The sequence below is a fragment of the Triticum urartu genome, chromosome 5A, assembly GCF_056163025.1.
Source record: "Triticum urartu cultivar PI428250 chromosome 5A, HENAU_Tu73, whole genome shotgun sequence".
Classification (NCBI taxonomy): domain Eukaryota; kingdom Viridiplantae; phylum Streptophyta; class Magnoliopsida; order Poales; family Poaceae; genus Triticum; species Triticum urartu.
The window spans coordinates 7,844,744-7,868,960 of NC_141877.1; the positions used below are offsets into that span (position 1 = coordinate 7,844,744).

Consider the following 24,217-nt stretch of genomic DNA (forward strand, 5'->3'; position numbering starts at 1 on the left):
TGCAAGGAAAACATTCAATCGACCAGAGTTGCAATAAAGGTTCAGTCGACTCAAAAGCAGGACGTCAGCGGTCGTACCAGGGTTGGAGGTAACAGCGTCCTCCATCTCTTGGTCGTCGTTCTTGGCGGAGACCTCAGAAGTAGCACCGCTGCAAATCTCGAAAGTCAGTCAGTTGGCTCAGTGAATCGACCAAGGATCCGTCCACGATCGACAAAGGAAAGCTAGTCTTATTATTACCCGGAAAAGGTGGGAACAGCTATCTTCATCTTGGGTAGAGCCTTGGGCGGCTTGGATGGCGTCGCTCGTGGGTGCTTGGGAACCTTCTCAGTCGGTGGAGGAGAGAAGGTCTGAGGGCGTTTCGACGACTGCCCAACAGGAGCAGTCGCCTTGCCACGTTCCCGCGCTGGATCGTGGGTGAGCTTGGATCGCCCCTCCAGGCGGGGGGGGGGGGGGGGGGGGGTCAGCCTCCTCCTCCTCCTCTTCGCTGGAGAAGATGTCGTCGCCTCCCTCTCCCTCACCGTCAGACTCCCACTCGCCTTGGTCGTCCCCGCTCTCGCCTCCGCTCGCCTCCCCTTCCTCAGTCGACCCCTGTGCCCCGTTGGGCGTAGAGTACATCTCGGTGGTCGCCTGGAAAACAACAGACAAGACAAAAGTCAATCGACTAACTCAAAGAAGAACAATGCAGAAGACAAGATATCAGTCGGGAGCACAAAGACTTACCTGGTCCACCTCATACGAGTTGTCGAGTGGGATTACCCTCCTGGCTCCTCGGGGGTTGTCTTTGTTCCCCGTGATGCTTGACAGCCACCCCTCCAGCATCTCGTCGGTGACCTCCTCCGGGTGGATCCGAGTGGTGTCGTCGAGGCCCGAATACAGCCACATCGGGTGGTCGCGGGCCTGGAGCGGTTGGATGCGCCTTTGGAGGAAGACCTCCAGCAGGTCCATACCAGTCACACCCTCACGGACAAGCTCAACCACTCGACCTGCCAACACCTTGACTTGGGCCCTTTCCTCCGGCGCGACCTTCAGAGAGGCAGGCTTCTCGGCTCGGTCGAGGGAAAAAGGAGGAAGACCAGTCGACTGTCCTGGGGTCACCTGGTCCTGGCAGTAGAACCAGGTCGACTGCCAACCACGGACCGACTCCGGGAAGGTGATTGATGGAAAACAGCTCTTTCCCCTCGTCTGGATCGCCAGGCCCCCGCACAGTTGGATCACCTGCGTCCTCTCGTCACTCGACTTGGCCTTCTTGACTGATTGAGAGCGATAGGTAAAAATGTGCTTGAAGAGTCCCCAGTGGGGGCGGCAACCCAAGAAGGCCTCGCACATGGAAATGAAAGCGGCGAGGTATACGATGGAGTTGGGAGTGAAGTGATGGAGATGCGCTCCGAAGAAGTTCAAGAAACTCCGGAAAAAGGGATGGGGCGGCAGAGAAAACCCGCGGTCGATGTGGGTGGCTAGGAGCACGCACTCACTGTCGCGGGGCTGAGGTTCGATCTCCCTCCCCGGGAGACGCGCAGCTTCGTGGGGAATGACTCCCCTCTCGACCATGTCGTCGAGACCTTCCTGCCGGAGCACCGACGGCATCCAGTCGCCCTGGATCCAACCCTTGGGCAGGGCGGTCCGGGAGGAAGATCCGCCCCGTGCAGACCTTTTTCCCTTCCCCGCCGCCGCCGCCTTCTTCGCGTGCTCCAAAGCAGTGGTCTTGCCCTTCACCATCGTCGCCGGCGAGGTCTCACACGGGCTTGCGGCGCTGGGGTGAGAGCGGAGGAAGCGGAAGCACTGGCAAAGGGAGAGAGGAAGCAGGAAGGAGAAGAGAGCGCGCGGCTTGGAAACCCCGAGCCGGCAACTTATAAGGGGCCGCTCCCGAGTGGCTGACTGGTAGGCCCAGGCCATCCAGTCAAATCCCGCTGCAGACGCGCGCGCAGTACGTGGCGAAAAAGGCGATGCGGAGATCGAGGAGCTTCCGCTTTATCGCTTCCGATTACTGCGGCTGCTCATGTCCCGCGCGCTTCCCAAAATCCGAATCCCGCGAGATCCGCGGGCCGCAGAACAACTTGCCAAAAACAGAAGATCCCGCTTTCGCCAACACTCGGCATGTCACAAGCAAAGATATTCACTCGACGAAAGGCCTGGAATGGATCAAGGCGACTGAAAGAGGTTGATGACGTCATCCGTGACAATTGGCCCGAAACGAGGCACTCATGCAGCCCCAAAGAACCAGTCAGAAAAGATCCCCAACTCTTTCCCCACTCTAACCTCGATCCATTCGGGGGCTAATGATGAAGCTACATACCTAGGGTAGGGGCACGGACCCGTCCAAAGAGCCCTACCCAAGGACATCCCTAGAAGAAATCATCTTTCAATCGACTTGAAGGTATCCCACTCGACGGGTTCAAGACACTCGACCAATAAGCTATCACTCGACCATGAAGCTAACCACTCGACTGCCAGGAGACCTAAAGTCACTCCGCAGGCAAACGGTCAGCTGTTAAGTAGTCTTTATGGTCATTATAGCACTTTATTAGGGGCGTTACCAGTAACGCCCAATCTTAAATGTACCTTAAACCCTGCATTACTGAGGGCAGGAGAGGGCCGGCGAACTCTATATAAGCCGCCCCCCTCCTCAGTATGAAGGGTTCGCACCCCTGTAATCCATACACGCATAATCCAGTCGACCGCCTCCGGGCTCCGAGACGTAGGGCTATTACTTCCTCCTAGAAGGGCCTGAACTCGTAAACCTCGCGTGTAACAACTTCCCAATAGCTAAGATCTAGCCTCTCCATACTCACCCCCCTACATTACTGTCAGAGTTAGAACCATGACAGCACCCCCTCCTTCCTTCTCTTCTCTTTTCCCTTTCCTTCTCTTCTACTCCTACTACATGGAAGAGGGGGGAATCCTACTCCCGGTGGGAGTAGGACTACCCAAGGCGCGCCATAGTAGAGGGCCGGCCCTCCCCTCCTCCACTGCTTTATATATGGGGGCGGGGGGCACCCCATGAACACACAAGTTGATCAGTTGATCTTTTAGCCGTGTGCGGTGCCCCCCTCCACCATAATCCACCTCGGTTATATCATAGCGGTGCTTAGGCGAAGCCCTGTTCCGGTAGCAACATCATCACCGTCATCACGCTGTCGTGCTGACGAAACTCTCCCACGAAGCTCTACTAGATCGTGAGTTCGTAGGACGTCACCGAGCTGAACGTGTGCAGATCACGGAGGTGCCGTACGTTCGGTACTAGGATCGATCGACCGTGAAGACGTGCGACAACATCAACCACGTTGTCATAACGCTTCCTCTTACGGTCTACGAGGGTACATAGTTGATACTCTCCCCTCTCGTTGCTATACATCACCATGATCTTGCGTGTGCGTAGGATTTTTTTTTGAAATTACTGCGTTCCCCAACAGAAAACCCACCAGGGCGCGCCTGGGCCTCCTGGCACGCCCTGGTGGGTTGTGTCCTCCTCGAGGCACCCCCAGGTGCATCCAGGGCCCATTATGTTCCTTCTGGTCCAAAAAAATCTCCGTGAAGTTTTGTTGTGTTTGGACTCCGTCTGATATTGATTTCCTTCGATGTAAAAAATATGGAGAAAACAACAACTGGCACTTGGCACTATGCCAATAGGATAAAAAGGGGCAGCCCCAGTGCATGTAGCTCCCGCTTGCGCAGGGTCTGGGGAAGGGTCCGACCACTTTGGGTCTATTGTACGCAGCCTTTCCCTACATTTCTGTAAGAGGTTGTTTCATGGTCACAAGGCAGCAGCTTTACCACTGCGCCAAGGCTCCCCTATGCCAATAGGATAGTACCAAAAAATGATATAAAATGACTATAAATGATTATAAAACATCCAAGATTGATAATATAACAGCATGGAACAATCAAAAATTATAGATACGTCGGAGACGTATCAAAACACACCGCAAAAAAGAGATTACATCGAATAGATCTCCAAGAACATCGAGGAGAACATTGTATTGAAGATCAAAGAGAGAGAAGAAGTCATCTAGCTACTAGCTATGGACCCGTAGGTCTGTGGTAAACTACTAACGCATCATCGGAAGGGCAAACAAGGTTGATGTAGAGGCCCTCCATGATCGAATCCCCTCCGGCGAGGCCCTGAGATGGGATCTCACGTGAACAGAAGTTTGCAACGGCAGAAAAGTATTTTTTTTGGACGCTTGTGATGTTCGGGAATATTTGAGAATTTATAGAGGTGGAAATAGGGTTAGAGAACCCTCGAGGGGCCCACAAGCCAGGGCGGCACCCCCTCCCCCGGGGTGCGCCCTGGTGGCTTATGGCCTCCTCGGGACTCTTCTGGCCCTCTCTCCAACTCACGTAGGTGTCTTCTGGTCCAAGAAAAATCATCGCGAAAGTTTTATTCCGTTTGGACTCCGTTTGATATTCCTTTTCTGTAGAAGTCAAAAATAAGGAAAAACCATAAACTGGCACTGGGCTCTAGGTTAATAGGTTAGTCCCAAAAATAATATAAAATAGCATATTAATGCATATAAAACATCCAAAACATATAATATAATAGCATGGAATAATAATAAAATTATAGATACGTTGGAGACATTTCAATAAGTATAAGGATGCTTTTATTGCCAAGTTTTTTTCCTCCCGCTAAGATTATTCCTCTTAGAGATGAAATTATGAATTTTAAGCAACTCGAACATGAACATGTTGCACAATCATGGGAGATAATGAAATTAATGATTAGAAATTGTCCCACTCATGGTTTAAACTTATGAATGTTATAGGAAAAATTATGCGGGACTAAACTTTGTTTCTAGAAATCTTCTAGACTCTATTGCAGGTGGTACTTTTATGGAAATTACATTGAGAGAAGCTACAAAACTCCTTGATAATATTATGACAAATTATTCTCAATGGCACACCAAAAGAGCTACAACTGGTAAGAAGGTAAATTATGTCAAAGTAATTAATTTTTAAGTGATAAAATGGATGCTCTTATGAAAATGGTTGCTAGTAAAAATGCCCATGTTGATCCTAATGATGTGCCACTGTCTACTTTGATTGAGCAATATAAGGATGCTATATATTGACGTGAATTTTGTCTCTAGAAATAATTTCAATAACAATGCTTATAGGGCTAATTTCAATCCTAGACCGTATCCTGGAAATTCCTCTAATAATTATGATAATTTATATAATAATAATAGGATACCTACTGATCTTGAGAATGATATTAAAGAATTCATTAGTTCTCAAAAGATTTTTAATGCCATGGCAGGGGAAAAATTGAATAAAGTGGATGATATGGATGGAAACATGGATATAATTGCTCATGGTGTGGATAATCTTAAAATTAAAATTTTGCCACCCAAGCATGATATTAATGACTCTATTAAATCTAGCCATGTCTCCATTAATGAAAGTAAAGAGAGAGCCGCTAGGTTAGAGGTAAGCGAGAATTCCTAGAAAAAGCTATTCCACCCAGTTTTTATCGTAATCGTGATGAATATATTCAAATGATTGGTGTCTCACCTATTGAATCTTTATTTAGTAATATAAAACTTGATGAAAAATGGACTGGAGATAAGTCAACTTTAGCTAGAAGGCATCCCAATTGTTTGGAGGTAGATGACCATAATGATAAAATGATAAAATTAGGTTTGGAGAGGTTGAGACTTTAAATAGTGATGTGCCCAGTACTTTAGATTACAAGGACTTTAATGATGATAGTTGCTCTTTAGTTGAATGTATTTCTTTGTTGAAATCCATGATAAATTCACCCAATGTTTATTAACAAAATACAGCTTTCACTAAACATATTGTAGAAGTTATGATAAAAGCTCATGAAGAAAAGCTAGAATTAGAGGTTTCAATACCTAGAAAATTGCATGATGAATGAGAACCTACAATTAAAGTAAAAAATTAAAGATAATGAATGTAATGCTTTATGTGATTTGGGTCTAGCGTCTCCACTATAGAAAAATATTTATGTGATGTGCTAGGCCTTACCGATATGGATGAATGTTCCCTTAATTTGCATTTAGCGGATTTAACTATTAAGAAACCATTGGGTAGAATAAATGATGTGCTCATACTTGCTAATAGGAATTATGTGCCTGTTCATTTCATTGTGCTTGATATTGATTGCATTCCCTCTTGTCCTATAATACTTAGTGCAGCTTTCCTACGAACCATAGGTGCTATTATTGATATGAAAGAAGGAAATATAAGGTTCCAATTCCGATTAAAGAAAGGGATGAAACACTTCCCTAGAAAGAGAATTAAACCACCATATGAATCTATTACGAGGGCCACCTATGGAATTAATTTGAAGGATGACAACTGATACGTCCATTTCGCATCACATTTTCCTACTGTTATTTATTATGTCTTATGTCATTATTTCACTTTACGATACAATTCTTATGTCTTTTCTCTCATATTTTGCAAGTTTTACATGAAGAGAGAGATTGTTGGCAGCTAGAATTCTAGACCAAAAGGGGCTACAGCAAAAATAGTTATTCTGCACAACTCCAAATGGCCTGAAAATCTACGAAAAATTGTTCTGAAATATATAAGAAATATTGGCGGAAGAAACCATTGACATGTCTCCTTTTGTGGATCCGAAAAAGAAGTCGTTGGGCATCTCAAAGTTTATTAAGGATCTCAAAATTGTGAAGATTGATAGACAAGTTAACAAGGTGACGCATGAGATTGCGAAATTTAATTTTGATAGCAAAAGCAATGAACTATGTAATGAAAGATTGTAAGAATATTGATATTTAAATTAATATATGGGTGAGGTTTTCAAAAAAGAAAGAAAGACGTGTCGACCACTTTCATTCACACGACTACCTGATGCCAAGTTGGTTGGCTGGGTGACTACCGTTGATAGTCAAAGACGACAAGTGGTTTGGCCTTTATATGTATAATGAACGCGGCTAGTAGATAGTCATTTTTTTTATCAAGTGGATAGAAGCGACGACAGATGTTGTTGAATGGTGTCTTCAGACTTAGTAATGTATTACTTTATAAGTCTTTGTGAATAATTAATAAAGTGGCCGTATGCATCGCCCAAATGCAGAGGCCGGAGGTCATCCTCCTTTTTAAAAAAAAATAGATACTCATTTTTATAGTTAGGCACCTGATTTTTTCTGCGGACCATGAATGCGCTTAACTGTAAATAAGGACCATTTAGGGACCTGTTAGGTTACTTGCATCTTTTTTGCCACTTTGCATACTTGTCTCATTTGACCCTGACTGAGCATATTCTGGCAAAAAATAATATTTTCATGTTGATTGATTGCCTGGATCCCCTCAGAAGGCCTGCTGTTTGGTTGCGAATTTGTTTGAGGGGAAACATAAGTCCAGTTGTTTGGTTACATCTAAGACAGTTGTGTGGTAACCTCCTTCTCGATGATGAACTACCAAAAACTAAACTAGGAGCAACAGAACAATCTTAGACACAAACACAAGTCTTAATCATGCATTACAAGTTTTAAACCAACATAGTATAATACGTTTTTTGCTGGCCATGAATGCGCTTAACTGTAAATAAGGATCATTTAGGTGAATAAATACTGGTTGCCCGGCAACCCAGAGAAGCCTTGACCGCCAAATCGTCTCCCCTCTTTCCCCACCTACGGAGCCCATGACGCGACCAAGCAGGGGGACGCGTATGAACTGAACGTCTCTTTTGACGTCTCGCGCCCTAGGCCCTAGCTAGGTAAGGAACCGTGTCGCTGTTGGCAGTAGGATCCAAGAAGGAGCAGCGCACTTTACACTCCGCGTGCACTGCAGCCAGCGGCCAGCTTCACATGGTGCACAGTAGTACGTATCGTATCATCAACTGGCTCGTGAGTAATAACTACACTGCTATGCGCAGCAGCATGACGCGTCCAATCAAGGCCATGCTTTCAGTTCACACGGCAAATTTCATTTTTCTCCATCTCGCAAAATAATAACAATAATTCATTTTTCTCTTTCTTTTTTCGGGCGAAGTAAACTTTGTCATTTTTTCTGTCCTAGTGAGAAAAGGCGTACAGCAGCAATTGACCCGCTGGTAAAACCACACAAGCAAATCTCGTGAGGAGTGAAAGGACCCGAGAGGGCGAAGCTAGGGTTCCTCCCCTGCTCCCCCGCCGCCGCCGGCAACCCACGCTCTCCCCCGCCACCGCCGGCCGCCGGTCGCGCCCCCCAGCCCGCCTCCCTCCCCTTTCTTCCCTCCTCCCCTGCGCTCCCGTCGCCCCCCGAAGCGGCGGAGCGCCCCATCTGCTCCTCCCGTCTCGACCCGCCCTCCTCCTCCTTCCCCCTTCGTCGCCGCCGGCAGCGGCCTCTGCGTGCTCGGGTGGCGCCGGCGGCGGCGGATGTCCCTTCCCCGCGCGCCTGAAGGGGGAGTCGGGGCTCCCTCCTGCCCGGCAGTGGGGCTCGACGGCAGAGCCCGGCGGGCCTCGGGTGCCCTCAACGTGGCGGCGTGGTCGTTGGCTGCGGGGCGGCGCTGTGGGCTGCTGGCCGGCGCCACCCGCTCGGCCCAGATCTGGGCCCTTTCGGGCCCCATCTAGGCTGGGGCGGGCCTGCGGGTCCGGGCGTGTTGGCGTGGCTCCCTGGTGGTGTGGCGAGGCGGCGGTGGCTGTGGTGGTGATGGCTCCGGTGGCCGACGTGCTGCAGCGTGGCTGCAGGGATTGTCCAGACCTGTTTGGGTCCGGCCGGGCCGGCCTGGCCTGGCAAGTCCCTGTCGCTACGTCTGGTCGGCTCCGCGCGGCGGTGGAGGTTGTTCCCTTCTGTTGGCTGCGGTGCGGTTGCCCCCGAGCCCGGTGTCTTCTCGTCCTTCCTCCAGGCTTCGTGTTGGCGACCTCAGTGAGACGGTGAAAATGGGGCAGTATCCGTGGTGGCACAGGCTGGTGGGCGGCACGTTGAGCGGTGCGCTTCCGATTATCTGAGGTGGCGGTGGTGGTTTTAGGGCAGGAGAAATCTCTGGCGGCTCGTTCGTCACCAGCGTGGCTGCGCCCGTGGGCGTTGCCGGACCCTCCTGAGGGGCGTCGGTGATACACCTTCCCCACCCCATCTGTGTACCGGGGAAAACCCTAGGATTTGTCCGGGCAGCATTGGCGTCGTCGTCACATTTCTTCCTGAAGATGTTGCTTGGTACGTGAGGCTTCGGAGTGCTTGGCGGGCGGTGGTACTTCTCCGGAGGGTACAGCGGGTGTCAGCCATCTTTGCTTAGTTGAACTGCCGGTGTCGGTATTTGTTTTTTTTTTTTTGGGGTGGGAGGGGGGGGGGGGGGGGGGCTTGTTTGTGCTGCGGCTCCAGCAAGCTGCTTGTATCGGTTGAACGTTGTTTTATAATCTAAAATGGGGGAAACCTTTTTTCTCAATGGCGTACAGCAGCTGAGTAGAAACAGAGTAGCAAGAGTGCACACTGCCCAGCCCAAGATCCACCCCCTTCCTCCCTCAGTCCCTCCTCTTACGCGCTGGTGGGTAAGGTTCCTCGCCGAGAGCAAACCACTCGTTTCCGACCATCGCCGTGCGTCCCCTGCCGCCGCCGCTCCTGCTGGGGGAGTAGCCTCCAGGTCCAGGTGAGCTGAACTGCCCCAACCAACTCTTGCATTACCAATTTCTTCTACTCTTTCATTTGTCTCCAACTCATAAAAATCAAACGCAAACTACTCCACTTGTTAGTTCTCAGTTTCGGCCCATCTCTTCTTAGTTGCCTTTTTGCATATTAACATGTTCATAGCTCTTCGTCTCCACTTGTTACTTCCCACCCACTCTGTTTTTTTCTTCTTTTTTTGAGAGAAATTTGTCTGATTCTGAAGGTTTTTTTTGTTGCTGCCTATGTAGCGCAAGAAAAAGGGTCAGCATAGCAGATTTTTGTGAGGCAGGTTTCAAATAAGGTATATTAAGCAGGTCTCAAGATTTTTCTTTTTAAGCAGTATAAAATTACTCATCAGTACTAGAACCAAACTAATCGCGTAGCCAAACAAATCACTTATGCACTTATGCCCTAGTTATCAGAATGCCAAATTTTCAATTGATCCCCTCTCAGTTACCATTTTGCATACAACAAGTTCATAGCTCTTCCTCTCAACTTGTTAGATCTCAGTCACCCTTTTTTCTGTCTGATTCTGAAGCCTGCAGGGGGATTCTTTTGCTTATGTAGTGCAGAAAAAGGAATTGTCAACATCAGCATAACAGTTTTTTGTGAGGCAGGTCTCAAATATGTAGTATATTAAACAGGTTCCAAGCAAATTTGGTTTTTAGAAAAGAAAAGAAAAAACTATTTGTTAGTAGAACCAAACTTATTATCGCGTAGCCAAACAAATCACCTACACTCTGCTCTCAGCTCTGCTGCCTCCAGCGCTGAGTTGCTTGCTGCTGCAACACGCATGGTTGAGTCAATTCAACTTGCTATGCTTATCGATCAGATCGAGGTTGAGTCAATTCAACTTGCTCTGCTTATTAATCAGATCAAACCGCTCTTCTTAACTTTTGTGAGCTCTTCCATTTGCGCTATCTCCAACTAAGTTGAATAGCTGCAACTCTTACTTAATAATTCCACTTCATTTTATTTTGTTCAGTTATGGAAGTGCATTTTACAGAAATTTACTAGCAGTTCACTTGTCTGACTCATGCATGCACTCGAGGATTCAGTGTTGAGTCCGGTTTTCAGAAAATGCATTATGTTGTTGTGTTGTGTCTGTGAGGAATTTTGTGTTTTTCAGGGAGACGAACATCTGAAGCTGTACTTAGTACTCGTACATTCCTAGGAGATTGATATGGATCTCACGTTCCAGTTGATAGAACAGATAACCAAAAGTTTCTCTGACGATCAAAAAATTGGCTGTGGTGCGTATGGGGAAGTTTACAAGGTACGACGTGATTTCCAGATAGTAGTTATCACTTGCTATGACCGAGTGCTCCATTTTAACACCGGGTTTTAAATAACAGGGAGTGCACAATGGTGAAGAAATTGCCATTAAGAAGCTTTACAACATGCAAGGGATTGATGACAAGGAATTTACAAATGAGTTCCGTAATCTTATGAAGGTCAAGCATCCGAACATCGTACGCTTAATTGGCTACTGCTATGAAATACGACATAGACATGTTGAGATGAACGGAGAACTTGTTTTCGCTAAAATAATAGACCGACTTTTCTGCTTTGAATATATGGAGGGTGGAAGCCTTGCTAAGTATATTTCTGGTATGATGGTATTTCTAATACTTTTAATTCAATATGTTTATGTCTGACAGTCTGAGTATAATGCCTGTCTTTACCTCTTGTGCAGATGAATCCTGTGGTCTTGATTGGCCCACTCGATACAAAATCATTAAGGGAATTTGTGAGGGTCTAAATCATCTTCATAATGGGCGGAGTGATTATATTTATCATCTGGATTTGAAACCGGATAATATACTGTTGGATAAAAACATGATGCCCAGGATTGCAGATTTTGGCATGTCAAGACTCTTAGCTTCATCCAAAACCCATATAACTCAAACTCTAAAAGGAACACTGTAAGTTGATTGAGCATGTCTGATCCATTTCTCTTCATTCAATAGCAATATGTTGTGCTTGCATTGCCTTTACTGTATGTGTCAATACCATGCAGAGGGTACATGCCACCAGAATTCATTGACAAGCGCAGAATCACAAAGAAGTATGATGTGTTCAGTGTTGGTGTCATAATTTTACAAGTAATGGCTGGAGCTCAGGGCTACAACAATTGTTGTGAGATGTCTTCTCCCCAACAGTTTATCGAGCTTGTAAGCCTTTGTACTATATTTTGAGCAAATGTTATGTTTTTTCTGGTATCTTCACACTATCCAAGAATGCGTGCGCTTATGAATCTTTATATATATACCGCAGGTACATGAGAACTGGAAGAAAAGGCTTCAAGGGATGCCAATGCAGGAAAATACTTACTCAATTGACATCCTAGCAGTGCAGAGATGTATTGAACTCGCAGTGAGATGTGTGGAGGCCGATCCCGTAAAAAGGCCTAGTATAATGGACGTCGTCGATGAGCTGAATAAACTAGATGCTGACATGAAGAATATATCACTTCCATGCCAGGTAAGATTCAGGTTATCTTTTCAAATGAAACTGAATCAAAACTTTGGGAGTTTAAGTAATTTGGTGGATCCTAAACATTTCTGTCATTCTGTGGCATGTGTATCTGAGCCAAATTCATACGAATACAAATTAACATTGGTCATATTTCCACAATTCAGAGATCACTCGAAGTTATGTGAATTTCTTTGTCATTTGGCCGAACTGGAATCTCCAATTTTTCAGTTATTTCAGTGGTGCCCAAAATATTTTCAAATCTGAGATTTGATACCATGATCTATTTATTCTCATTGCAGGAAACTTCTGATTCCAAAGATCTTGAGCTCGATCCTGCCCTCGAGCTACGCTTCCCATTTGAGCTAAACAGGGACATATCATGTTGTATGCAGCTAATCAACAAGACAAACGAGTTCGTTGCATTCAACAGCAGAACCAATAAAATGAAGTACAGTGCACGGCCAAATAACGGGACTATGGCACCATATTCCAAGATTTATATCACATTTACATTGCTGGCACAAGACAAGGATCCACCCTATATGCGGTGCCAAGACATGCTCATTGTGCAGAGCACTAGGCTCAGCATGGAATCCGGTGATGAGATCACTGACGAGTTCTTCGAGAAGGCAGTGGCAAGTAGGGTGGTGGATGAGGTGAAGTTGCCGATTGTCTATGTTGTGTAGTTACTGTGCTGGAGCATGAGTGAAATCCATCTAGGTGAGTGACATGACAAGGGAAACATAGAGGCTCATGACTTGCATAAAGTTCTGCGGATATTTGAGAGTAGATTCTGTCGGCAAGAAAACTATGTTCAACTTTTGCGTGTATAACCGTTTAGAAAGACTAATATGAACTTAGATCTGTATCCACCCTTCACTAGTTATATGGACTCAAAGGATTCATGCTACTACATTGCGTTTTTGTAAAGGGGGTGTATATTAATTAAGAACCATTGTCATCATTACAATCACACAACGTCAGATTGGACACGCATGTTAGAGCATCTACAGCCGGACTTGACAAATTCAACCCCTCAAACGCCTGTGGACATGCCCGAGCGCGTCCGCGGACAGTGACCGGTCACCCCTCAAAAAACAGATTCCACATCCGGATACCTCAAATTAGAAACCTTAAATCCATATTATTATATGCAATGTGAAACCTAATCTACGCGGAGCTCGTCCGGTTCTGCTCCCCGCTCGTCCGGCTCCGCCTTGGCCATGTCCAGTGGCCGCCTGCACTCCTCAGAGTGTTGGGCCGGTCGCCGGAAAGGTAGGGTAGAGCATGGGACACGAGCTGGCTCACGGGACTGAAGGCCCCGCCGTCTCCCATGCCCTACTCTTCCTAGTCGGAGACCGGAACCCGAACGGTGTCGCCGACGTCAGATCGATGATGGATCCATCCGGACTGTTGCGCCATACGGGACGTCGGAGAATGCGACGGGAGGCACCATGGGCCTCGTCCGACGAGGCCATGGCATGGCGTGCCTGCTGTGCAAGGCACCAGGCCCGGGAGGCGGCGGCAGCCACGGTGGCGGAAGTCGGCGAGGCGGAGTCTCGGCGGCGTGGCACAACGGGGTCTCGGCGACAGATGCATAACGATGTACGCGCGTAGGGAGGTGGTGTTGTCTAGTGTCGTGCCAGCATTGATGGCAGGCCTGACAATGTCGATGCATCAGTACCTGCTCTGAAGATAGATGGACCAGTGAAAGACGGCGGCGATGACCTACGAGTGTGCGTCGGACCGGTGTGTGCCCCAGAACGGTATGCGGCTTGGTTGGGGCCTCCTGCTATAGATGTTAGGCCTAGGAGAGAGGTCTAGGTATTCGGCTCGGACTATCTACATCCCTTCATCAAGTGGATAGGAGTAACAACAAATATTGCGAAGATGACAGCTTCAAACATATTGAGGTATTTCTTTATAAGGTCTTTATAAATAATTAATAAAATGGTTAAAATGGTTGTATGCACCGCTTAGATGCAGATGTGTCAAGGATCGACCTTCTTTTCAAGGAAAAATGTAAGAGAAGGGCAATCAAATCAACGCGTAGAACCTGCAAAAAAAAACACGTAGAACATAAAAGCAAAGTTGAGAAGCCTTTATCTGAAAGTTCAATTTGAGATATATATGGGGGGCGTATGAAACTGCTTTGTGAGACAAGGAGGGGACGTAACGAGACGGGAAGACGCCTGCTGCCCCCATGTGCAGGGACGGATTCAGGGGGGGACGAGGGGGGGGGGGGGGGCGAGACCCCTCCCCCCCAAGGATCGTGTCGTACCTTGATGGGGATGAGTTAATCGCTGATTTTTTGGCTTCCATAATTGCCCGCAACGTGCATCGCCCCCCCTATCCATTTCGGCCTTTGCAATTAACGTTAAGCCAGCTCAGCCCACATACAGCCCGATCCCATTTTAGGCAAAGCCCAAAATCATGGAAAGAAAAATGTCAGCCCAACGCTGAAGTTGGACTACGCACGTAGTCACGTACATATCGCTAACCTCTTCGTTTCCCCGCTTTTATATGATCCTGACCGGCTGATCAGACTCTCCATCGCGCCGCCATCGAGATGGGCAGAAGGGAAGGGGACGCCGGACAGGGTGCCGATCCACGGACACGTTGTCGCCACCTTGCGAGCGGATCGGACGCACGGATGAATCATGAGGGGCAACAACACTAGGAGATCTTTCTACCTGTACTACGCTTGAGTCTCCGCCTATCGCCGCCAGGGCAATTTGCTCCAGTTTCCAGTCAGAAACCAGAAGAGGACTCAACGAGATCCTCCATGGCTGCATAGGTGCACAATTATTCCTTTCCCCTTTAGTTCATCTTTTGATCTTTAATTTGTTCAAACCCATGCGTATTGGTCTATTCAAAACGACAGACGGTTGACACTAGCTAGGAAATACTTGATTGTCCAAATATACTTGTGTAGATATGAAACAAGGCGTGATTTGTTCACGTACATGATGATGCACGTCGTCTGTTTAGGCCTCTACTATGGTACGTTCAGCCTCATTATTAACATTGTCTACAAATCTCTAATTTTTTTCGTCGTCTAACATGAACAATCGTTGATTAATTGACAAAAAAATTGGAGTTGGAATCAATTAGTTACAGCATACCAAAATTTCCTATATAACTAATTTTGTCTTGCCAAAGCGGACAATTTGTATTTTGTTCTTGTTGTGTACCAAACGTCAATGAAAACATGAGTTCAAGATTAGCCTTTTTTTCACACTCAAATCAACTTTGAGCTCATTAGTCTAGTAAAGCTTAAGTGTGGAACTCGCCCCCCCTATATCAAATTTCTGGCTCCGTCCCTGCCCATGTGAAAGTGAAATCAAGAACGACTCGTCTCGTTCCCGTCAAAATCAAAAGGAAAAAAGAAAAAGAAAAAAGCTACCCGTCTCGTCTAGTCGTCTTAGAGGTTCTAGTCTACGGCATTTTTTCGGCGAAAACTGTATTTTTAAAGGTTTGAGGGTTTGAGGGCTCTACCCTGAAAGCGTCGTTCCTAGCAGCAGTAGCAGTAGAGAGACCGTGCATGGCACATTCTTGTTCCTGGCCATGGTGCGGCATAGCTGAAGAGTGAAGAGAGATCCCCTGGTGGTGGAGGCGGCGTCGCGCGGGGGGAAGGGGAAGAAGTCAAGGCGCGTCTCAAGGCGGTGGGACGCTGCGGCGGGGGCGCCTAGCCCCGCATGCGCATACACTTGGAGTTGGAGGGGATTTGGCCGCTGCATCTGTATCCGCTCCATCGATCCCCACGCAGGCAGCAGGTTCGGGATCTATGCTCCCTCTCATTTCTTATCTCCTAAAACTGCAACATCTGTATTAATTGTGGCGTTCCAGCAATTCCGAATGTCCGTTACCATTTGGTTTCTTTTTCGACAAAGGGTGTATTTTATTATTATTTTTGGTTTCTAGAGTGGGCTAATAGGAGTCCATATATAAAAAATAAATAGATCTGCTGCTACACCAGAATGGCTGCTCAAGGTATATTATATCATCGAACATTTAAGGAAACGTTTTCAGTTTATGACATTTAAGGCCCAAATAAATTTTCTTTATTTTTTTCGAATAAATAATTTAAAGGAATCCCCTAGAATAATTTAAGGGAGTACTAGATAAGAAACCAATGTCTCAAAAAAAAAACTAGATAAGAAACCAATTTCGCATTGCACAGGCTAGCTAAGGGAGTTCAGATCTGCGTACATACAAGACATACAAGAGGTCCTTAGCAGGAAGGCTACTCGATCTACTACTATCCAGCTACGGTTGTATACAGGTGGGAGCCTCGCTTTTGGCTCGTCGCCGGCGAGCTGGTTCCTGGTTGAGGTTTCAGATTTGGTTCCCCAAGTACTTGATATTACATATGGCTCTGAGGGTCAGATAATGCAAGGACCATGACGTGTTAAACTATTTCTTAGAGCTAAGATACTTGATAGTTTTTTTCACAGTTCTTTTTTCTGTATGTGCAGAAGGGCCAAGCTGGATGAATGACATGACTGCAGCAATGAATATACGTTTACATATTTTAGAAAAGATTACAAATGGATTCTCACCGGACTCGATAATTGGAAGGGGTGAGTATGGAGACGTTTACAAGGTATGGCTTATGACTAGATATTTTGTGTTTCAACAAATGTACCAGCACTAACAACAAACCACACAAATATAAAAAATAATAATTATCTACGGTACTTATGTCAAGCAGGGAGTCTACAATGGTGAAGTGATTGCTGTGAAGTTGCTTCATAATGATCCGCAGCAAGTACTCGATGACACACAATTTAACAGCGAAGTCGGTAACCTTTTGAGGGTTGAGCATCCAAATATTGTATGGTTGCGTGGTTATTGTTATGAAGCACAGTATAAATATGTTGAACACAATGGTGAGAAAGTTTTGTGTAAACATATGTATATAGAGTTCTCTGCTTTGAGTACTTTCAGGGTGGAAGCCTAGACAAACATCTTAATGGTACAATGGAACTTCACTTCAGTATGGTCATTATTTTCTATGCTTAAGCAAAACCGAATTCTTAAATTCTCATTTGTTAACATTATCTTTACCAACTTCTGTAGAACAATCTTTTGCACCTAACTGGAGCACACGTTACAGTATTATAAAAGGGATTTGTGAAGGTTTAAATTTCCTTCACGGGTGTGAACCACCAATTTTTCATCTTGATCTGAAGCCTGCCAATATATTACTAGACAGTTCCATGGTGCCTAAATTGGCGGATTTTGGATTGTCAAGGCTCTTCAATCGATCACACACTCATGTCACAGAAAGAATTATAGGAACACAGTAAGTGCTCGTGGGACTCCTCATTTTGTATTTTTCTTTCTTTTGTGATCAAATAAATGGTATCTACACCTGACTGTGTTCTTTATATATCACAGGAAGTACATGCCACCAGAATTCATAAAGAAAGGCTTCATCTCAATTAAGAATGATGTCTTTAGTTTAGGTGTTGTAATCATGGAGATAATAACAGGGCTTAGTGGTTACTCAAGTTTCTTAGAAATGGACGACGTCACACAATTTATGCAGGAGGTAAGAATAAGCATAGAGTTTGGCACTCAAGTTCATATAACAAACTACCACATGATGAAATGCCTGGTGTCTATACTCTATGAGTCATGGTCGTCCAATAAATGAGTTAATAAGAGGACCGAAGGATAAAGAAACATATAGCAAAACTTTTTGCCCCCACACAATACATTCTGCATGGAATATTTTTGTCAAGGACAAATTTGAACAAGTATCATATATCATAGTTTTACATCCTTCATCTCCAATGTTATCTGTATATTTTGGTTTCATAGGTACTTACCAATTGGAAGAATATCATTCAAGACTCATCGGTGTACCCATCAGAGGAACTACATCAAGTGAAGATATGCATTAACACAGCAATATGTTGTGTGGATTCTGAAAGAGACAGTAGACCCACTGTAGCAGGTATCCTGGATACCCTGAATAAGACAGAAACACATATTCCCAGGAGACAGGTACAATCTGCCTACTTAATGAGAACGAAATGCATTACAGTTTGCAGAAAATAATTGGTCGGATAGTTAATAAAAAAGAAACGATCTCTTGGATACATGGACTACTAAGCACTTGTAGAGTTTGCAGCGCCTCATTTCCGGTCAAATATCTTTCCATATCTGTGCGCTTTCTCTGTGCTGCAATTTGCCACACTTGTATGTTGCTTTTTTATGTTTGAATGTGGTGCCTTTTTCCATGGTGCCGTTTTGACATTGTATTAAAGCTCTTCCCCTGCTGGTTTGCATGTTTTGTGAATAGCAGTTTAATCACCGAATTGTCTACCACATAATGAAAGCATATTCATCACAGAGAGTTAATTGATTATGATAATTTTCCTTATCCTTCCTAGTACTTATACATGAAAGTTATTGTAGTTGGAAGATGTGCTCCCTTGTCCGACAGTTGGTCCCACGAATACAATGGCTAAAAGGTTGAAGACGATTCCTGCAAAGAAAAATAAAAGGCTGAAGACTCTGACAACTGAAGTGGACAATATAACAAATAAACACCAAAATTTCTGTTGCACGCCAAGAGATAGCTTTAACATTAATGTTCAGCAAGTTCCTGACAAGGAAACATCGTCGGATGTGGAACAAACATTAATCATTGGAAGGACTGAAGAAAAACAGAAAATATTGTCTATTTTATCTGAGAGCATCACAGGAGAGATGGCCATTCTTCCAATATATGGGATTGGAGGCATTGGCAAGACAACCTTAGCACAATTGGTATTCAATGACTCACAGTTCCATGAATATTCTCGGGTGTGGGTATATGTTTCCCAGGACTTCAACTTGAAGAAAATTGGCAACTCTATAATATCACAGTTAACAAACAAGACCAGCCATATAGCAGAGAAGCAGATGCTTCATAACCGCCTTGGAGAGCTATTTGCTGGTAGAAGAATCCTTGTTGTTTTAGATGACCTGTGGGAGGAGAAACCATCTGAGTAAGATAAATTGAAGGCTATGCTAATGCCTCACCTGGGAAGCAAGGTGATCGTAGTAACTACACGTGATGAAGCCATTGCAAGGAAAGTTAGCAGTACTGTTATGCCATTCAAGCTAGATATTTTGACGGATGATATGTGCTGGACTATAATAAAACAAAAAAGTTCCTTTGAAAATCGACCTGACAAAAAACAGTTGGAGAAGATAGGAAGGGACATTGCAATCAAGTGTGGGGGCATGGCTTTGGCAGCTCAATCACTTGGGTACATGTTGAGGGACATGACGTCTGACCAATGGCAGTCAGTGAGGGACAGTTATATCTGGAATTTATCTACTTCTGAAGATCCATCATTAAGAAATCATGAAGTGCTTGCATCCTTGCTGTTAAGCTATAGTCACATGCCTGAATTCTTGAAGTTGTGCTTTTCCTATTGTGCAATCTTTAGGAAAGGTCAGAAGATAAAGAAGTACGATCTAATTCACCAATGGATAGCTCTTGGATTCACCGGACCATCTAGGATACTTGGTCCTATGCAGCTCTGCGAGAAATATGTTAGTCAACTTTTGGGGATGTCTTTCCTTGAATATTCAAAGGCACCTCAGGTGAGTTACTAAATGGTTCTATTATTCTTTTCTATCTTATGTATACCAACTCACATGGGATATATTTTTTCATGTCGACTCTGGTAACATATTATAGTGTGTATGCCCATGTTGTAGTTTTTCTGCCCTATCTTTTGGAAATTCACAAATGTGTATATTTTACACAAATGTATGAGGCTACAGTGCTGTACCCACTAACAGTAATTTTGTGCCAAACATAATAGAAGATTCAACATTCTTATTCATCACATGCCTCATGGTTGCAACAATCTGAGTACCGCTTGGATCACAGTGTGCATCAAATGCTAAAGAGAAGTGTGCAAATAAACAAATTTTTTGTTGATTATGTCTATGGGCGTAGGCAAGGTTGTCAGAATCGCGATTCCGTTATACGATTCTACGACTTTACGATCCAAACTAACCCCTATGATTCTACGATTTTAGTTCATAGAATCTACGTTTCTACGATCCTGATAGTGAAGATTCTACGATTTGCGATCTTACCATCGAAGCTCCGATCCGATTCAAAATCACGATTCTGACAACCTTGGGCGTAGGGGCAATGTAGGCGGAAAGTAGTGCTGCCGTCACACAAGGCTGTTTTCAGTTGACGATATGATTCCTTAGATTTTTCGGATATAATTGACCGAAATATTTGAAAGGTTGCATGGTAATAAAATCACGGTGTACAATTATGAAGATCTACTGATAGTTGGTCATTAGCTAAAATAATAGTTTGCTGGTCATATATTTTGCTTTTCTGTAGGAATTTTTAGCCTATTCCTCTTTTTTCCTTCGTATGGTGCTTTTAGTTTATAAAATATGGATATACTATACAATGAAGTAAATTCAAAATTCTGACACAAATAGGTGTTTTCTATGCAGAGAGGACAGCGGGACAAATATGTTACACTATTCACGATGCATGACCTAGTGCACGATCTTGCAAGGGCGATCTTGGCAGATCAAGTTAATGATAAGGGCAGTCCTGGGGGAAACAGTTGCCACTATGCATTGATCACAGATTGTAGCAAGCCATTGCAGTTGTCCCCGAGTTATCTTGAAAATATAAGGGCGCTGCATTTTCGGGCCTGCCACGAAATAGAGCTTCATGGTGGTGCATTTTCACCGGCTAAGTGCATCCATGTCTTGGATTTAAGTGAATGCCTTATTCAGAAGTTACCTGATTGTATTGGCCAACTGAAGCAGCTGAGGTATCTTCGTGCTCCACGGATACGAGATAAAATGATTCCCAATTGTATCACCGAGCTCTCAGAATTAACTTACCTCAACCTTAGAGACTCTCATATCTCAGCACTGCCGGAGTCAATTGGTGATATGAAAGGTCTGATGCATCTTGATTTAGCAGGTTGTGCTGGCATTTGTGAATTTCCAAAATCATTCGCGGAGCTGAATCAGTTGGTGCATCTGGATTTATCAGATCGCTATTATACCAAACTTCACTTGAGTTTATCTGATACCATTGGCAATCTAATCAATCTCAGGTATCTAAATCTTATGGGGTGCATTAATTCTTGGGGCGTACCAGATGATCAAGTGGGCAACTTGCTTCACTCTGTCAGCACCCTTTCCAATCTAGAGCATCTGGACTTGTCGTACAATAGTAATCTTTCTACTATACCAGAAAGCATTAGCAACCTCAGGAAGCTTCATACATTGGACCTCTCATGCTGCTGCAACCTAGAGAAGCTTCCCGATAGTATGTATCAGATGGTTAGTCTGAAGGTTCTAATTGTGGATAAAGAGGTTACATTGGATGAATCCATGCTCTCTCGGTTGAATTTTGCCTCGTTGCCACAATTTGTGGTGCATACTTCAAGTGATAAATGTTGCAGCTATATCAGCCTGCTCCAACATACAAATACTGATGACCTGATGATAGATAGACTTGAAAATGTGAAGTCTTCCGAAGAGGCACAGAGTATAGAACTGATAGATAAACGAAATATTGAAGTGTTAAGATTTGAATGGACTTCAGCTGCTCAGAGGTTTGTGGATGACAAGGATGTGTTGGAAAAACTAGTGCCACCAAGCAGTGTACAGAAATTGACTATAGTTGGTTACAGGAGTGTCAGCTTACCTGGTTGGTTTATGGATATTACGCGGTATCTCCCTAATCTTTTGGAGATAAATCTATATGATTTTCCTAGGTGCAAGAAGCTACCACCACTTGGTCTACTACGAAACTTAGAATACCTGGGTCTCCACCGTATGGACGGCTTGGAAGAGTGGACCACGACACATTACAGTGGCAAGGAAGGTTCAAATGAGCTCATGTTCCCTAAGCTTCAAAGGTTGACCATAGAGCAGTGTGCCAAGCTGAGGATAAAATCGTGTCTGCCTAGAGCTATGTATTTGTATTTGTACATAAAAGATTGTGATACTATGCTATCATCATGTGGAGAGAGCTCTTCACACAGCGGTACTTCCTCATCTTCTCCATTAACTTGCCTGAATGTTGCTGAAAGCAAGGTGCCCATGCATCAATGGAGGTTGCTTCACCACCTCCCCGCCCTTCGTTGGTTAACTATTACCGGTTGCAGTGATCTGACCACCTCACCTCACATCATCCACAACCTCTCTTTCCTCACAGAACTGTGCCTCAAATTCTTGTCCCAGGCAGAACTGCCGAGATGGTTGGTTGAGCTGACATCTCTGGAGCAACTAACTCTGCGTGGGTGTGCAAGCATGACACTACCGGAGTGGTTAGGTGAACTTCCCTCTCTCAAGAGATTTGAGCTCTGGAACTGCAAGGGTATCAGGTATTTGCCGGACAGCATACAACAACTGACCAAGCTTGAACATCTATCCATTCACGACTGCCCAACATTAGAGAAGAGGTGTGAATCAAAGGAGAACAAGAGGAAGCTCTCTCACATCAAAGAGGTATGTGTGCCCGCGAAGCTATTTATTGTATTTCTTTTATTCTTGGACGGACTAGTCCTCTTTTCTTTATCCGCAAATACATATACACATGGCACGAGTATCTTGTATATTCATCTAAGAAGAAAGGAATTCTGTTTTTTTTTTTTTGCGGGAGAATTCTGGATGTAATTGTGCTATAGCATGGCTGGCTGTACACATGCTCTGATTATACTGTTTATGTTGTTCAGGTCGTCCCATCATCACTAAGGGCAGATCCCATTCATGGTACTTTGATGGGTAAGGTGCGTCGAGATGTGGTGCGTAGTGATGTGATGAACACTAGGAGGCCCGCTCACATCACAAAGGTTTGTGTGCCCTCCAAGCATCTGTTGCATTGCTTTTATTCCCGCCCTGACTAGTGCCTACAAATTTATCCACATGGCATGTGTATCTTATATATTCAGAAGAAAGGAGTTCAGGTTGTAATTGTGCCATAGCATGGCTGGCTGTACACATCATAGATTAAAATAGCCCGCAAAATTGCCGCGATAGCTGCGCTATAGCTGCCCAGGAGCCTCGCCGCAATGCTATGGCTGCTGCCGCGAAATCCTCCACAACTCCTTATAAATGGCTCAACAATGAGCAAAACCCTTCGGAAATCATCTCTCCCATCAGATTTTTTTTTTGCTATTTGCCGCAATTGCCCGCTATGGCGGCCACTATAGCTGCTGGGAGAGGCCGCCACGAAATTGTTTCTCCCGTGATTTTAATCTTTGGTACATATACATGCTCAGTTGTTTTGATTATACTGTTTATATGTTGTGCAGATCGTCCCATCATCATTAAGGGCAGATCCCATTCGTTGTACTCTGATTGGTAAGGTGCGTCAAGGTGTGCTGCGTAGTGCTGTGATGAACACGCCTGGCTTCACGGAGGAAGATTTGAGAGTTGCCGTATCTCATTTGGAAGAAACGTTCCATGGCTCTGTGTATATGGGCACATTGGTAGAAAAAGGGCCTGTTGTCCCGGTTCGTACGGGCCTTTTGTCCCGATTCCTGAACCGGGACTAAAGGGTCGGTACTAATACCCTGTTCCTTTAGTTCCGGTTCAATCCAGAACCGGGACAGATGGGCCTCCACGTGGCCTGTGCGGGGAGCCCAGGCAGGAGACCTTTTGGTCCCGGTTGGTGGCATCAACCGGGACCAATAGGCATCTACGCGTCAGCATTTTTGTAGCTGGGGTTTTTGTTTTTATTTTTGAAGGGGGGGGGGGGGGGTTGGGGGTTTTGGGGTTAATTTAGGTGTTTCATATATTGTGTTAGCTAGCTATAATTAATAGAAAGAAGTGTCCTCTCTTATGTCCGTGCTTGGTCGACGCTACGTACTATACATACGTATAGAGAGGACTAGACACGCTAGCTAGCTAGTAAGCAAACGAAGCAAACAGAAGATCGTCATGAACATATATGCATACAGAGAGAAGTGATATCGACCACCTCTCCTTCTCCGAGAGATTGACCGAACAACAAGTTCTCGTATATCTATCCGACACTACCGGCTACATATATACAATAATTATCTCTTACAAATATAATCATACAGACTCATGGTCCACATAGTATTCTCCGTCTTCAGCGATCACGTGGTCAAGAAAGAATGCCGCCAATTCCTCTTGA

At 45.1% G+C, this 24,217-nt stretch overlaps 1 protein-coding gene and 1 pseudogene across 5 annotated transcripts; both read left to right on the forward strand.

The window, feature by feature from the left end:
* The first annotated feature begins 8,015 nt into the window (after window positions 1-8,015).
* Window positions 8,016-13,012, forward strand: LOC125506597 (cysteine-rich receptor-like protein kinase 44). Of its 4 annotated transcripts, none has more exons than XM_087525287.1 (8): window positions 8,016-8,771; window positions 9,363-9,553; window positions 9,819-10,846; window positions 10,926-11,181; window positions 11,267-11,495; window positions 11,591-11,744; window positions 11,848-12,054; window positions 12,348-13,012. In XM_087525287.1, the coding sequence occupies exons 3-8, from the start codon at window positions 10,754-10,756 to the stop codon at window positions 12,732-12,734; spliced, it is 1,326 nt and encodes a 441-aa protein (XP_087381413.1). In that variant the 5' UTR covers window positions 8,016-8,771; window positions 9,363-9,553; window positions 9,819-10,753; the 3' UTR covers window positions 12,735-13,012. The 4 variants fall into 4 exon arrangements, with proteins under 4 accessions (XP_087381413.1, XP_048527343.2, XP_048527340.2 ...); XM_048671386.2 differs by lacking the exon at window positions 9,363-9,553 and having other exon boundaries at window positions 9,819-9,871; window positions 10,700-10,846; XM_048671383.2 differs by lacking the exon at window positions 8,016-8,771 and having other exon boundaries at window positions 9,252-9,553; window positions 9,819-9,871; window positions 10,700-10,846.
* A 2,566-nt stretch (window positions 13,013-15,578) lies between these two features.
* LOC125555403 (disease resistance protein RGA2-like) lies at window positions 15,579-23,039 on the forward strand (annotated as a pseudogene). Its single transcript, XR_015603427.1, has 10 exons — window positions 15,579-15,824; window positions 16,527-16,654; window positions 16,763-17,026; window positions 17,131-17,356; window positions 17,452-17,605; window positions 17,878-18,063; window positions 18,478-19,656; window positions 20,542-22,563; window positions 22,791-22,907; window positions 23,007-23,039. The product of XR_015603427.1 is annotated as a disease resistance protein RGA2-like (transcript).
* Window positions 23,040-24,217: the final 1,178 nt, after the last annotated feature.

Bases quoted from the DNA above. Each gene is read 5' to 3' on its own strand.
- LOC125506597 (XM_087525287.1), top strand. From the start codon at position 10,754: ATGGATCTCACGTTCCAGTTGATAGAACAGATAACCAAAAGTTTCTCT. The intron at 11,496-11,590 runs GTAAGTTGATTG...AATACCATGCAG, and splicing joins CAAACTCTAAAAGGAACACT to AGGGTACATGCCACCAGAAT. The intron at 11,745-11,847 runs GTAAGCCTTTGT...TATATACCGCAG, and splicing joins CCCAACAGTTTATCGAGCTT to GTACATGAGAACTGGAAGAA.